Genomic DNA, 15,247 nt, shown 5'->3' with positions numbered 1-15,247 from the left:
GACAGCAACAGGGCTGAGGGAATGGAATTGTGTCAGGGGAGGGGCAGGTGGGGGATAGGGAAAGGTTCTTCACCAGAGGGTGATGGGGCCCTGGAACAGGCTGCTCACGGCAGGAGGCATGGCCCCAAGCAGCTGGAGTTCAAGAAGCATTTAAACACCGCTCTCAGGCATATAGTCTCATTTTTGGGTGATCCTAGGGGCCAGGGGTTGGACGCACTTTCTACAGAAACTGAGGGAAAGTTGTCTATCTTCCTTGTCATATTCACAAATTTTCCTAGTTCGCTGTAAAGCAAAAGACAATTATGATGGCTTCTCCGTATTTTTTCCTAATTTTTACAATGACTGAAGAATTGAATATTTTGTTGTTTTTGTCACCTGAACTCACTGAGCATCGCAGAAATTTTGTTTCTGGAATATGGAATATTCCCTAACTGCATATGCCTCAGTCTCCATTCCCTCTCCAAAGACTGGGGTTAATTCACTGCTTCTGTGGAACTGGATATCTTAAGTACTTAACAGCCGGCTGAACATGATTCAGCAATGTGCCCAGGTGGCCAGGAGAGCCAGTGGCATCCAGGCTGGTATCAGAAACAGCGCAGTCAGCAGGAGCACCATGGAGGTGGCTCTGGTGAGGCTGCACCTCAAGCACTGTGCTCAGTTTTGGACCACTCACTACTAGAAAGATATTGAGCTTCTGGAGCATGTCCAAAGAAGGGCAACAAAGCTGATGAAGGGACTGGAACAGGTTTTATGAAGAGCAGCTGAGGGAACTCAGATTGTTCATTCTGGAGAAGAAAAGGCTCAGGGGACACATTCTGGCTTTCTACAATTACGTGAAAGGAGACCGTGGTGAGGTGGGGTTCAGCCTCCTTTCCCAGGTAGCTAGAGATAGCATAAGAGGTAATGGCCTTAAGTTGCACCAGGGGAAGTTCAGATTGGATAGTTGGAAAAATTTCTTCTCAGAAAGAGTGGTGAAATACTGGCATGGGCTGTGCAGGGAGGTTGTGGAGTCACCATCACTGGAGGTTTTCAAGAAAAGGGTAGACGTGGCACTGGATGACATGGTTTAGCAGGCATGGTGACAATGGGTTGATGGTTGGAGTAGATGATCTTAGTGGTCTTTTCCAACCCTAATGATTCTATGATTCTGCAATCATGCCTTTGCTCTGTATTGCCCATAAAATTGGCAAAATCAACAGAATTCTGTTCGTGAGTGTGTTTATATTGAGCATACAATTTCACAGATCAATCCTCAGGGTGTATTAACTTGAAAGCAAATGAGAGATCTTGACACTAGAGATCTGGATCTGGACCATAGGTCTTGCTCTGAAAACAGAGCAAAGAGACTGGGGTAATCTCACACCCAGGGTTCTCCTGGCTCAAGAAGGTTTGTGGTAATAAAACTACTTAAGAAACAACTGCAGAGAATAACCACAACGCTAGAGGCATCTTCTCTCTGAGTCAGAATCATTTTAGAGCTACTGTTCTGCAGTTAGAGCTTTATTTCATATAGTATGCAAAAAAGTCCACTGTCAAATTCTACTCCGTAAATATTCCTGGGAACTTTTCTTCAGAAGTCTGACTGTTGTATTCCTTGTCTTCTGAATGTGACATTACACGGTTGACTCTTGATGCCCTTGAAGCCATATGCAGTTTTAGATTGGGTAACAACAGGCTTGTGAGAAGAGAGCAACTCCCACTTGCAGTTACAAAACTAGAAATATTTCAGTAGCAGATAAAGCAATCCCTCTATTAATGAAATCTGTAATTTGCTTTCAGTTACAGGAGGTATATAGTAGTTGTTAAAAAACAAAGATAAACATAACACACCTGTTTTCTCCAGCAATTATTTTAATATTCATAGAATTTCACCAATCCCAATGGGTATATGCACACTGTACTCAGCACATCCTCCAAGGTGCTGCACTGCAAACTTTCCACACAATGTTGCCTACAAAATTAGACTGTAGTAGTTTAATGATATCGTCAGCACTTTAGACAATGTTTGCTGCCATGAGATCTCTGATATTATCAAGGTTTCATCCAATAATAAGACTGGGAGGACAGCAGTTTTGCTGAGTTTTGATGGTGCCACCAAAATTCATCAGATAACATGGTGGTTTTCAGAAATGCTTGTGATTAAGGTTACATGGTCTCTGTGTTTGAAAAGTCTTTAGGACATCAACAAAAGCTTTGGATATGATTTTCTGTATCTGGAACTCTGTATGTACCAATGATTCTTCAGCTGGACAGGAACATTTAGAGCCTATCCTCCTTTATTATCCCTTTGATCCAGTCCAAATAGTTGAGGATCTTGGTGTAGAAGCCATAGCCTTGGGCACAACCGATACCCCAAGAAACAATACCTGTAGCCACCCACCGACCACTTTCCATGTCTAATACTGTAAAGATACTCCCACTATCCCCCTGGCATGTATCTCGTTTCTCCCTGCGAAAGCCAGCACAGAACATGTTCTCAGAGAAAACCATAGGTTTCTCTCTATTCTTACTATCCAGCCAACTCTGGCATTTCTCCCGAGAAATTGCTGGTAGGTGCACATACTTCAAGTGATTTGAAAGGAAGTTTTTTTCCACACCAAAACCACTCACGTAGCCCATGTACCCATCCATGTAGAAAGTGGTGTTGCTAGTATCTGGGAGACAGATGGGCAGTACTGTAGGGCCTAGGATTACTGGGTATTTCAGCTCCAGCAGTGCTATGTCTCCGTTGTAGTTCTGCTCATCGTTGGGATTGTAATCAGGATGGACAAAGATCCTACGTACGGGGTGGTTACCCATCTTGTAGAGCTCTTCTACATCAGTGTGGCCAAGGAAAATGTTAGCATCCTCTGTTAGCTGATCTAGGCTTACATTGTTCCTTGCTGACCCTTTGGGGAAGATGGTGTGGGCAGCGGTCAAGATCCAGCGATCACTCAGGAGCGCTCCACCTCCACGTCCATTGATTTCAGTCAGAGCCTGCCAAGGAAAGTTGCCCTTGCCTGCTCGCTCACCACCCACAATCCTCTGGACTTTAATAACAGGCTTGTCCGGCTTCCCACACACTGCGGAGAAAGGCAAGGAGATCATGACATCCTTCACTGCCCTGGCTTGTCTCTCTCTTTCCTACACCATCACTGTTCACCTAATTTTTGTCTTCCTGGGTGTATTTCCCTGTCCTTCCTCACAGACACCATTACTCTCACTCTCCTCTATGCATGTTGTTCCTACTTTGTACTGGTGATAAGCATAGATTGTCTATGACTAGACAATGTCATAGTTTTTTTACTGACCTGGCAAGCAGGCAGGAATCCTCTCCTGGCCGTCTCGATCCACCCAGGTTCCCTCAGAAGAGCAGGTGTATCTCTCTGTAGGATGCGATGGGAGTGAGTGAGACCCAGGCACAGGGCAGGAAGAGTAGGTTTCTCTCTCCAAGGAGTCCCACATGCTGCAGTCAGCCCTCCCATCCCAGAGGTACCCTTTTTTAAGGAAAAGCTGCCTGTAGAATAATCTGGAATGTGTCCCTATGGGACACACGCATCCTGAAGTGCCTCAGTTCCAGGTGAAGAACAGGAAAGTTCAGGCACCACTTCTGTAGAAGAAAAGCCTGAAGAGTCAGCTGAGTGAGTAATAACTTCACATGCTTGCAGATCCCTGTTTGACTTTATTTGGCCTGAAGAAGGGTATGAAGAAGATACAGGGATTTTAGATTCAAGTCTCTGGTTGCAGTTGTTTGCAGAGTGTAGGACGGTGCTCTTTGTCCCAGAAATAGGAAAAAGATTAATCTGTTACTGCAAATGTTCAGTATCTATTTCTGAGTCTGTATTGCTCATCACAAACTTGTGGGTCATCTCTCAACACAAATTCCACTACCTCCAAAATTACTGCTTTTCTCAGAAAGTTAGCGGTGGTGACTAAAAATAATTTATATACAATACATTTTATACAATTTATACTGTATTAAATGTTTCCAAGAAACTTTATCCTGTTTTCTTTGAAAGCTGACACTTTCCCATTAGAACTTTACATGGACTTTTTATGTCTTTCTTGTCACCAAAACTCCTATGTCATCAAATCACGTTTGAGGTGCAAAAAGAAGGCATGTGAATGGTTTGGAATGTTCCCTTAATTTTTCTGACTTGCAACATAGATTTTTCTGCCTGTCTGTTATTTAGCCTCTAGATGTCTCTGCTGTTGGACAGTATTCCAAAGACAGTAAACAGTATTACAGCAGAGTGGATTCTGAGTTTATTTATTGGCATCTGGATCAATGTGGATTTCTGTGATTGGGTTGCAGAATATTGGTGCATTGTGCCTCAAATTTCGGTGAAAGAATGAAATCCACCAGAGGAGAAAATCATGACCGCAGATGACTATCATGAGAATCACAAATTAAACCTTCAATTAAAGTTAAGGAGAGCCTGGAGGAGGGATATGAAGGACTCTGGGAATGAAGTAAGGTTGCAACAAACCTCAGGACCTATGCTGCAGAGCCAAGGAAAGGTTGGAAAGCCTTCATAAGAACCTCAAGACTAGGGAGCAGAGATTAGGAAAATTCTAACTGGAGATTGTAGTGGGCTTTTTATTTCAGTATTTTAATATCTGTGTGTGATCAGAACTCACCACCTCCTCCTCTGGTGACAATGTTATAATATGGTTCATTGCACTGGTATGTGATCACTGACTGGTAGGTATTGTTTGCAGGTTTGTTAACATAACTGAATATTCCATTGGTCAGTTCTGCAGGGCTGCCACAGTTCACAACTACAAAAAAGAAAGAGAAGAAAATAGAAATGAGTAAAAGACAGCCTTAATACCTGTAGTTTAAGGCTTGATTTGGACTGCGGCCACGTTGTGAAGGATGGTGAGGACCAATTAGTACAGTGGGTAGAGAGTGGTTGCTCCAAAATGGATCCCAAACTGCTCTTAGATGTTACAACACTGTATTGACTTCTTAGTGATATTTTATGCATTTCTGTAGGGGAGGGAAAACATTTAGCTTTTTGGAAACAAAAGGTACAATGAGCGTTAACAGTGGACCAAGTGGCCTTTATAGTCCTTCCAGTCAGCATACCTATAAGTCTATGGCCAAAGACAACCTGAGTCACAGACACTGAACTCCCTGCGTACTCAAGGGAATAACTTAGAGCAAGGGACCAAATTCCAGCACTCAGCTCACTCACTTTCACAGTGGGGCATGGGTTGATGCCATGTCCCATCAGCTTGGCAGACAGCAGTGAAGGACAGCAGCTTCCGGTTGCCCTGCACAGAAGAAATCAGAAAAAAAACCAAAACATTGCTGGCTGTATGGAGCCCCATATTCATAGAATCACAGAATCACCAAGGTTGGAAAAGACCTAAAAGATCACCCAGTCCAACCGTTCACCTATTCCCAATAGCTCCCACTAAACCATGTCCCTCAACACAACATCCAGCCTTTCCTTGAACACCCCCAGGGTCGGTGATTCCACCACCTCCCTGGGCAGTCCATTCCAGTGCCTGACCACCCTTTCTGAAAAGTAATACTTCCTCATGTCCAGCCTGAATCTCCCCTGCCGTAGCTTGAAGCCATTCCCTCTGGTCCTATCACTAATGACACGAGAGAAGAGGCCGACCCCCAGCTCACTACAACCTCCCTTCAGGAAGTTATAGAGAGCAATTCCCTTCACACAACACACAAATTCCCTTCCCTCACACAAAAATATTATCCTAACTGCCTGTTTTTCTACTGCTCCCTCACAGCACTGTGTTCCAGTTGCTGGCTCTCCCCTTGCTGCCTTCCTTCCATCTTGTGTTTGCTGCAGGCTAAAAATTATGCATAAAGAGACAAAATGTAAGCAGCCAGCAACCATAAGAATTTGAGAAGTCTGAGGTGCTGACAGTACAGAGTTCTGACAGCAGGATGGCAATGAAGGCAGGTAGTAGATTCTGCTTCAAGTCTGATTTCACATCCTCTCGAAGTGAGACTTGCTTACCAGTTCTTCCTGGAATCTTTGTTTTCTCATCTACAGGGGCTTGCCTTTTTGTGAGACAAAGAATGTACAAGAAAGGAGGGTAGGAAAAAACACTGGGAAAAAATGCCTGCAGATGCATGGAAAAACAGAAATAGCAAGAGATTGCCAGGAGTGAAATGGACAAAGAAAACTTTACTGAAAGTTGAAAGACACAGACTGAAGAGAAGACAGAATATAGTGGAAGGGAGAGGAGAAGGGATCTCACCTCCACCAAGTTATAGCCAGTCTGGCAGCTGACAATGAAATAGTCTTGATATCGATACACAGGTTGCAGGTCTCTGATGATGGTAAACTGATCCCGTGGGAAAGGCTGTGGGCATCGTATTCCTGTTAGAAAAGGGGATCAAGTGGGTGGTTATTAACAAATGGTGTAGGTAGGCTCTAGTAGTCACTGGGGAAGAGATATCTTACTCTCTGAGGTGTAGTGGATCTTCCAACCACGACTGAACCCTGATTCATCAGTGAAGAAGAGTATGTCCACCTCATTGCTTTTGGTTTCTATGCTGCCAGGTGACTTCTTGCCACAGAATTCACCAATCTCTCTTCCTTGTGCTTGGATCTAGTGACAAAATCAAGTATCTCAGGGACAGAAACATACATGTCTTCTCTTCAGTAACCCTATCCCTACCTCAATCCAGACCAAGTTTGCCAAAGTGCCTAATGATGGGTGGGCTGCCTGTCTGACCCATCTTTGCTGATGGCAGCACTGTCAGATCAGAACAAATGAGTGACCAAATACAAGCTCTACTTCTCCTTTATTGTGGGAATCAGAGCTATCAACCAATTTGAATCCTGAGACTAAAGCACATAAAACCTCAAGAAAGATGATTTTTTTTTTTTTTTCTCCATTCACAGGAATGTGTGACCCAGAGCCTGTTGGTCTCAGGACAATGCTTATAGAGATTCTGAGGGAGGGACAAGGGAACAGCTCAGTTTTGCGTAGGGGGGCATTCTTTTTGTACAAATCCTGTATTTCTCATGCTAGTAGTATCTGCAGAATTCCTTTTCAGCCCTGGCAGTGGGGCTTGAAGGAGAGTCTGCTAATTTCCAGTACCTTGAGCTGATCATAGGGACAATGGACTTGCTGGTGGTCATCAATCTCAAAAGGTTCCAAGAACTTTAGGATGACAGACAGGCCTTTTTCCAGACGGATGCTGTAGTTACACTGGAGGTCCTCAGGATAGGCGTGGGGGTACTCTGGGCTGCTCAGGTACCCAGATGCCTCTGTGAACAACTCACTGCTGCACTCCACTGGTGTAGAGGAAGAAAGCAAAGATCACAAGATGAGGCTGTGCCAGCTGCGGTCCCATTAACTGCTTCCTAAACCACTTCTCCCACTCTTCCCGGCTGAAGGGCTCCTGTTCTGGAATCCTCCATATTCCATCTGATCTTTCAGACTTTCAGTTTACCTTTGCAGGAGTGGTAGTCACTTTGGAGCTGATAGCCAGATCGGCAAGAGCAGAAGTAGCCACCCACATAGTTGTGACAGATTTGCTGGCACCGAAGCCCCTCCTCATCCTCAGCAGCATTGCTAGGATCACATTCATCAAGATCTGAAGAGGTAAGAGATGCTGGGTTAAGAGGAGGAAAGTGTCAAACCTATCTGCTGTACACTGAAAGTATACAGATATGAGCATCTTTGCTCAAGGAATCTCTTGATGTGCCTGTTAAGGAGGAAAATTAGTTGGACCCGCAAAGCTTCTTTCTGCATGATAGATTGCCTCCTACTCACCCACAGCTTTATAATAGGCCAGGAAGCCCCTGTAGGGAATGACCGTGCCATTGTCTTCATTGGAGAAATCAGAGTGAAATGAAAGATGCATCCTGTTTCCCTTAGATACAAACTCCTTTCTTCCTGGGTGATTGCCTGTGGTTGACCCAAGCTGCCCACAATATCGTCCCAAGCTCTTCTTGTCTGCTCTGATCTGTCAAGGTGAAGGGGAGATCACTGTAGCCGCACAACAGTCAGCTATGCACCACTAATATCCAGCCACAAAATGCCAGTATCTGCTTCACCTGTTACTGTCTTTAGCTCCTTCCCAATCCTCTTTGGGGAGTGTGAGAGGTAGCCTCGTGAATGAACAGCATGCCTCTAGATTCCCATTTCCAGCCACCAATTACCCCAGGTATCTATCCACATACCTTAACATAATCATAGAAACAGGTCTCTGATGGCTCCAGGTCAAAATATCTGAAGGTCAGCTTCACCACATAGCCTTTGGGAACAATGATATCCCAACTGCTGATGTTATTGTTGGGGTATGGTTTAGGATAATTTGGGGATCTGATCTCCCCAAATAACTTTCTTGGGACTGGACTGGAACTGATCACTCCAGAAAAGAGGATGGCCCACAGGAGAAAAGGAGTGTGCCTGTGAACATGGCAAGCAAATTATGACATTGCACAAAACTCAGTCATCCAAAATCAGGGGAGAGATTCACAGGTGGATTGCATGCAGTCTAGCAAAATGCAAACATGAGAGGCCTAGCTGCAGGTCCAGCTTTCGGCTAGGATCACACAGGAACAATTAGAACCGTGGAAATGAAAACGTCAGTACTGACCAACTCCAGCAAGGTGCAATGATCCAGCCAAAGAGATTTGTTCACCTGGCAAGCACTTTGAGGGAACATGGGTGAATTCCCCAAGCAGCGGCTGTTTGTTCCCAGCAACGATGGGCTAGGCTCCTCAGAAGAACTGTAAGCGTGGTTCCCCTTTGCTCTGGGCCAGTGGATCATTTCTGATCATCGCTAGTTTAGGGTTTTGCCTGATTCATGTGGTCAGTATCTGAAGATCTCAATCTCAGTTTATTAACGAGCAATCTGGCAGTGCCTCCAGCGTAACCCTCAGCTCAGTTATGCCCAACTCATCCTCCTGAAAAAACTGACTCTCATTTGTTTCCCTTTCTTTTCCCTCTCCCTCTCTGGGAAACGGGACAGTCCATACTCCTCCAAAACACTCCCATTGCCCAGATCTCACGAAAAGATCCACCAAGTTGATCCTTCTTCCTTAGCCCTAGCAAAGTTTTAACGAAGGGACAGCAAGCACGAGGTAAGCCTTTTTGACCCGTCCACCTCCCTGAAAGAGCCTAATCGCCCTCCACCCTCCCGGAAAGGTGTTGCGTTCCCGTTCCCCACACTCACACCTCCATGCGTTCGGTCGCGGTGCCCGCTATTCTCTCTCCTCCCGTTCTTTCCGAGCTCGAGCTGCACGGTCCCCGGCTGCGCACGGGGGGCGGTGAGGGCAGTGGGTGGGGAGACAGAGCCGGGCTGCGGGCAGCCGGGACGGGACCGGGCGCCTCCAGCGCGGCGCCTGCTGCCCTCTGCCGCTCAGCTGCTGCAGCTCCGCGAGGACACCGGCCTTGGGGCCAGCGAGGCTTTTGTGGGGCTCTTGAATCCCAGCCGGGCAAAAGCAGACCTTCATTTCTACGGAAGAGGGCAAAGAGGAAGAAAAATGATTACCGGAGATCTTTGGTGATGATTTTAACTGCATTCCAGCAGCTCCTACGCTTTCTCCTACTCCTTCTTGGGCAGTTTTCTGGTATAGAGAGAAGCACAGAAATTTCAGTCTTAACAAATTTTTAAATATGAGCTTTAAAAAATAAAGCCATCAAAAAACCTCACCTCTCATCATGCTGATGTGCTGAAGAACGCCTCCGACCACTTATTTATATACCTATTTATTGGGATGAGAACAGGGAGCTTCTTCAGGGAAAGGAAGAAACCTCAGCCTTTTGAGTTAAGCAGACATTAATAAAACTGAACAGGCCTATAGAATTATAAGCACTCAGAGAACAAGTGTTTTTTCAAAGGCTCTTATTTGCTGCGTGTCCCGCAATCGTCTGAAGCATTTTTAAGAGAAACAAGATGGATAAAGCCTTTGTTTTTAAATGTTATTTAATGGAGAAATGAGAAAAGATAGCAACTTGCAAACACATTTCAGGCTTTCATCAACACAGTGCCCAAACCTTGTTCTGAACTTCACAAACTTCAGAATTTTACAGCTTTCAGATTTTGGTGTAACACCATTCTAGTGTTTTCCCTTTGAATTACAGATGCAGAGAAGTTAATGAGCTTCTTGCACTGAAATCACAGAAAACAATCCACAAAATAATCCACATCATCTACAAAAACATGTTGAATGAGGAGGAAAATGGTGTTTATAAAAGAATGAAGAAAGCTTTTCCAGGATATTTATGAAAGTGCACTGGAGACTAGCAAAACTGTTCATCAAAATGCCTTTGAGTTATCTGGAAAAGATCACGTAAATGTGCAGTTAGTGCCTCCGTAATAACAGTGTATGACCTCAAACATCTGAATTAAGATTAAGGAGGGAATATTACACTGGTGCTTCTTAGTGTATGAATTTGGGCACCCTCACTTTTACACTGTGGCACAGTGGGTTATTCTGACTTACTGTCCCACCCAAAGGGAAGCTTTTACTTAAAGACGCCACGTGTGGAAAGAAGCTGGGAAGCACCAGAAACTGCTGAGAGACCTGTTACCAGCAAGTCATTGGTGGTGTTTACTTACAAAGAATGGACAGGCAGATGTAATTTAGGATCGTCTGTAAGGAAGCTGATCATTTCAATGTGTCATTTGCAGGAATATTACAAGCAAGCAGCACTATTAGGAGTTCCCAAAGGCACTTTTAAGATAAATCTTCCACATGGATTTGTTTGGTTTTGTTTTGTGTTTTTTTTCCCTGGTAACATCATCTATGGTACCAGGAGAGTACTCCAGCTGCTAAAGTAAAGGTGAACACTTGAGGTGTGTCTATCTGGAGCAGCCCACTTTCGATACATGTCCCATAGACCTACTTGATTTCCCTCTGTTCTGCTCCAGTGCTCCTGCTGGTTGGTGCCCCCCTTCAGATGTTCTGTGTAATTTCTCTGCTGCTTTGAATACAGTGTGTTTCCGGAGGTCATTGGAAAGAAGGTCGGTCATCAGCCTAGAAGCATGCATGAAATATTCTCTGATGTGCAGACCCTCTCACACATGGAAAACAAATTGAGCTGGATACTCCATTGTCAAACCTGAAGCAACAAAGACAGAGGAACTCCTCTGTTAGGCCTTGTGTAGCTACTCCACCTCTCTTACAGTATAATCATCCTGCCAGGGCCACAGACACAGGTTCACCTGTAGTGGTGGTGCTGATAGATGTCAAGGAAGTGGAGCCCTTTTTGGGACAGATCATCTGCTGAGAGCCAACAAAAGGGAAAGATGAGTATTTCACTGAAGGAGAGAAGGTCCCTAAGCATGCAACTGAGTTTAGAAATCTCCTCTCCAATACCCTATCTGTAAGTTTCAAATGAACCTTGCCATTCTCAAACCTTTAAGTAAGTCAATGCATTTGATTGTGTCAAATTGGCTAATGGTTAAGTGCTTATTAACTATTACTTAGAATCATACAATCTAACCTTGTGATTTATCTTGCAAGTATTAATAAACCCCAAATAGCTGCTAAAACTAGAGTTGTGTAAAAATCAATTGGTGGCACTTTAACGCCGAGCTGTTTTCCCTGGGCACTTTACCTTCAAACACTCTTTTTCACTAAGCAACACTCAGATATCTCTACTTGATCATTTATTGCCTTTTGGGCAATAAATAACACTCTGCCACTAGTCTAAGGGCTTGGGCTTCACACAGCTTCTAACAGGCACTATTAAATGGCTTATCATTTTTTTCAGACAAATCATGCCACTCCTACAGCTCTGGTTTATGTGGAGAAGGTGACCTACATAAAAAGAGGTTCACGACTCTAGGAACGGTTCTTGCCTGCGGTATGAAATGGTGAGCAGCAACTGACAAATTGTTAGTAATAGTAGATAGTACCTGAAATACTGTAATAGTCTGGAATACTATCCCTTATGATTACTATGGCTGTGGATCACACCAAGCAGGTGTGACTCCTATTGGTGTTTTGGCAAAACTGGATGCTTCCCTAGTTCAAGATATTGCCATCTGTATAGAATGGATGTCAAGCAATCAGAAGCAAACCGTATCACCTCAGGGAATTCTTTGGCTATTATGTGGATGGCTGGCATGACAGTGTAGAGTCTGTCATGGTTAACCACTTGAAGGCAATAGCTGTCTACCGCCAAACCAGAACATAGGTCAGAAAAGCAAAGTTAAGAAAGTGCACCAGCTTTTGGTGTGGAGCCTGAAATAAGGCGATCACACAGTCTGGAGGATACCAGTCTGGACATGGTGAAGCAAGCTCAGTGTTGGGGATCAGAATCAACTCTCAGAAAGGCTCCTTGTTCAGACTGTGGGATGAGGGCAACAATTCAATCAGCTCCTCAGCTGCTGTCAGTTGAAGCCCTGGATCTTACAACCTCACAATACAACAGAGGTAATGTAGGGGCTACTGATGATAAATGGAATAATGGTTCATAGAAGTCTACATGGAACAGACAACTGATATATCTTGGATGATTTGGTTATGATTGTCCAATGTGTTTGGTTACATCCCAGTCAGTAGCACCCTTGCACTGTGGATACTGACAGGATGTTGCAGCCTGTAATGTCCTGAGACAATCTTGAAGAGCCAGATGTCAACACTTACAGATACAGCTGCAGCTACCTCACGCCTTGCATACTGCATACTTGCATGTATTTAAGTAGTCCTTTTTTATCACAGTCATGTTTTCATTTCTCTGAGAAGAAGCTCTTTGGAAAATACTTTTTAGATGAGCTGCTGGAGGGGAAAAAAAATGCGTTTAATCAGCTTGAAATGAGCCTGTTTTCAAAATCTTGGCTCTTTGACTGTCAGTAGCTACACATTCCTGAGTACAGTGCTCTTCAATCTTTAGTTCTGGGGCAGACACAAGTTTTCTTCAGAAATAAACCACAAGGGCCTTTTGCACATCCCATCCGGTGTCCTCACTAAAGGACACCTGTCTTTGTCCATCCTTTCAGGGGACCTCATGTTCCTGGGTTCTATCCCTTGGTCTTTGACTGTAAAGGGGAGCTGTGAACCAGGTGAGCTATGACAGTAAAGGGAGGATAGTAAAGTCAGGTGGTGTGCAGGGGCTACAGACAGTGGTTTCTTACACCTGGAGGAAAGACAGAGCTGCCTTCTCTCTCTGGGCTTTCCCAGGAGTGCAGTGAACATGAACTACAAGGGGCTTCCTACCTTGCCCCAACCCTTGGATTTCACACAGCAATCTTTGACATCGAAGAATCATTTCTGTGCTACAGCTTGAAGCTTTCAGGATCCTGAAAAAAATATGATGGGAGCTTGCACTGGTGTTTTCAGAAGAGGCAGCCTCAGTTGTCCCTGCTGACTCAGGGCTCCAAATTCTGCTTTCCAGAGGTAGCCGAGGGACTGTGCTGCCAGTGCAGGGAAGCAGGAGAAGAGAACCGCATAGACCAGCAAGGGCCTGTCCAGGCTCAGCAGCGGCAAGCGCCTGTGGCTGCCTATGCGCAACTCGGGCAACTCGCCACAGCGTGGGGTGGCTGGATGGCCTCCGCCTCGCCTCACTCCCTCCCACCCAGCTCTTATTCTGAAAGGAGCCGCCGTGCACTCGGCGGCCCTTCTTCCTCCCTGCCTCTGCCCACCCTGTTCTGCCGGGACGCGCTCCAGCCGTCCCCTCCCCGCCTCTCCCTTGTTGGGGCCCGGCCCGCCGTGACCTGACCACGGCGCGCCGGGAGGCCTTCTTCCATCCTGCCGCTTAGCGAGGCAGAAAAAACACGCTGCTACAGGGCGCCTGGCTCGCAGCCATCGAGTTTGCTCCTTTAATCTGGAACAGTTCACACTGGAGTGTGGGGCCCCGACCCCTGTCCCAGCAGCCAGCGGTCACTTCACTTTCTGGAAGACCTGAACGCAGACCTCATCTTCAGCCGTCATGCGCTGGGGAAGGGAGGAGAAAGAGGAATTCAGACTGCAGCCCCGTGTGCTCCTGCTGAGCCCTGGCAGGTCATCCTGAGGGTGGGAAGGGCCACAGCTGCTGCTGCATAACTTGAACTTTTGAACCCGGGCAGCGGATGTTTATGAGAAGTGGCCATTGCTCCTGAGGAGCCAGGGCGAAGCCTGAGAGGAGCAGGAAGGAGGCTGCCCAGGTTCACCAACAGCTCAGAGCGCTTGCACTATGTCCCCCCCCACCCACCATGCAAGCTGCATGGGCCCTTCCTCACCAGGTGCAGCCGGTCTCCCTCTAGCCAGTGCCGCCAGCCGCGGTTCCTCTTCTCCCCTATCTGCTCGCATACCAACTGGTCGCCCTCCCAGAAAACAGTCGTCTGAAAAAAAAGCAGAGTCGTGGACACAACAAAAGCAATACAGATTTCCAGTGATGACACTGAGTGCTCCCATCACATTTTCAAATGTGGTCCCTGATATGGTTAGCGTCTCTTGGGTGGCTCCTTGGGACTGATGCTCTCTGTGGCAAGATTTAGTATCCTTCTGGATCCCAAAGCACCAGGTCTGGCTGTGTGTTGCTTGCCCCCTCGCTGGGAGCAATTTGCTGGGCCAGGTCTGGGCTGGGCTCTCACCTTCCTTGTGGACTAAAAGCCCGGCAATCCCCAAAGTTCTGCTTCATCCCAGTCGCCATTATCTAGTTGGGGATCCTCACCTGGCATTTGCGTCCATCTACGGGTCCCAGGTCTTCCTCAAACTGGACCCCCAGATCAAAATCCATGACGTAGTCCCGCAAGGAGGTGATTGTGCGGATAACCATGTGGTCTCCTGTGTGGATGATCTCTTTGTCGGGCTTCAGCAGGCAGACCACCTTGCGCAGGACCACGTTGATATCTGGAAGGTGAAATGGAGGGGAAGTGTGTGGGCTACCCAGGCTCCTCCACTCTTTGGGCAAGGGGCTCGAGCTCCAGGGATGCCTTCTCTCCCCCTCCCACCGAAAGTGATAGTCTCAGATGGAATGACCGAAGGGTTGGTTGCCCAAGCCCCTTCCTTCCCTTCCCAGGTCCCACGGGCTGACAATTTTTGGAGACAAAAAGGAGTAAGAGGGAAGGAGGAGGGAGGAGTTACCCAACGCGCGCAGGTAATTGTCCATATTCTCCTGGGAGACGAAGCGGTAATAGCCGCTGAGGTTGGGCAGCATCCCGAGACGGAGCACCCGGCTGCTGGCTGCGGGAAGCGGGGAAGAACTGCCCGGCGCGGAGCGGAGCGGGGCGGGCACGACGAACTGCGGGCTCCTCACCGAAGTAAGAGTCCCGACGGGCCTGTCCCTACTCCAGCACCTCCGCCTCGGGGCGGGAGAGCTGTGAAGCACCCCCGCCCTC

The 15,247-nt window shown here is 46.5% G+C and overlaps 2 protein-coding genes and 1 long non-coding RNA gene across 3 annotated transcripts; all 3 read right to left on the bottom strand.

Moving 5' to 3' along the window:
- Nucleotides 1-1,833: 1,833 nt before the first annotated feature.
- On the bottom strand, nt 1,834-9,244 carry C1R (complement C1r). Its single transcript, XM_042867404.1, has 11 exons — nt 9,152-9,244; nt 8,154-8,382; nt 7,744-7,936; nt 7,421-7,564; nt 7,066-7,262; nt 6,423-6,570; nt 6,217-6,338; nt 5,181-5,259; nt 4,621-4,761; nt 3,291-3,365; nt 1,834-3,062 (listed from the first exon to the last, which is right to left on the bottom strand). Exons 1-11 carry the CDS (start codon nt 9,157-9,159, stop codon nt 2,260-2,262), a joined length of 2,139 nt encoding a protein of 712 aa, XP_042723338.1. The 5' UTR covers nt 9,160-9,244; the 3' UTR covers nt 1,834-2,259.
- Nucleotides 9,245-9,300: 56 nt separating this feature from the next.
- On the bottom strand, nt 9,301-13,501 carry LOC122177733. Its single transcript, XR_006178134.1, has 3 exons — nt 10,828-13,501; nt 9,632-9,683; nt 9,301-9,433 (listed from the first exon to the last, which is right to left on the bottom strand). It is a non-coding gene; the product is annotated as an uncharacterized LOC122177733 (long non-coding RNA).
- A 223-nt stretch (nt 13,502-13,724) lies between these two features.
- RBP5 (retinol binding protein 5) lies at nt 13,725-15,205 on the bottom strand. The gene is made up of 4 exons (XM_042867800.1): nt 14,994-15,205; nt 14,581-14,759; nt 14,147-14,248; nt 13,725-13,862 (listed from the first exon to the last, which is right to left on the bottom strand). The coding sequence occupies exons 1-4, from the start codon at nt 15,064-15,066 to the stop codon at nt 13,809-13,811; spliced, it is 408 nt and encodes a 135-aa protein (XP_042723734.1). The 5' UTR covers nt 15,067-15,205; the 3' UTR covers nt 13,725-13,808.
- Between the last annotated feature and the right edge of the window lie 42 nt (nt 15,206-15,247).

Source organism: Lagopus leucura, unplaced genomic scaffold (genome assembly GCF_019238085.1).
Source record: "Lagopus leucura isolate 7727_CA_CO unplaced genomic scaffold, USGS_WTPT01 Super-Scaffold_100001, whole genome shotgun sequence".
In the NCBI taxonomy this organism is placed as follows: Eukaryota; Metazoa; Chordata; class Aves; order Galliformes; family Phasianidae; genus Lagopus; species Lagopus leucura.
The sequence above is the reverse complement of the archived record's forward strand: the minus strand, read 5'-3'. Positions and strand labels throughout refer to the sequence as shown.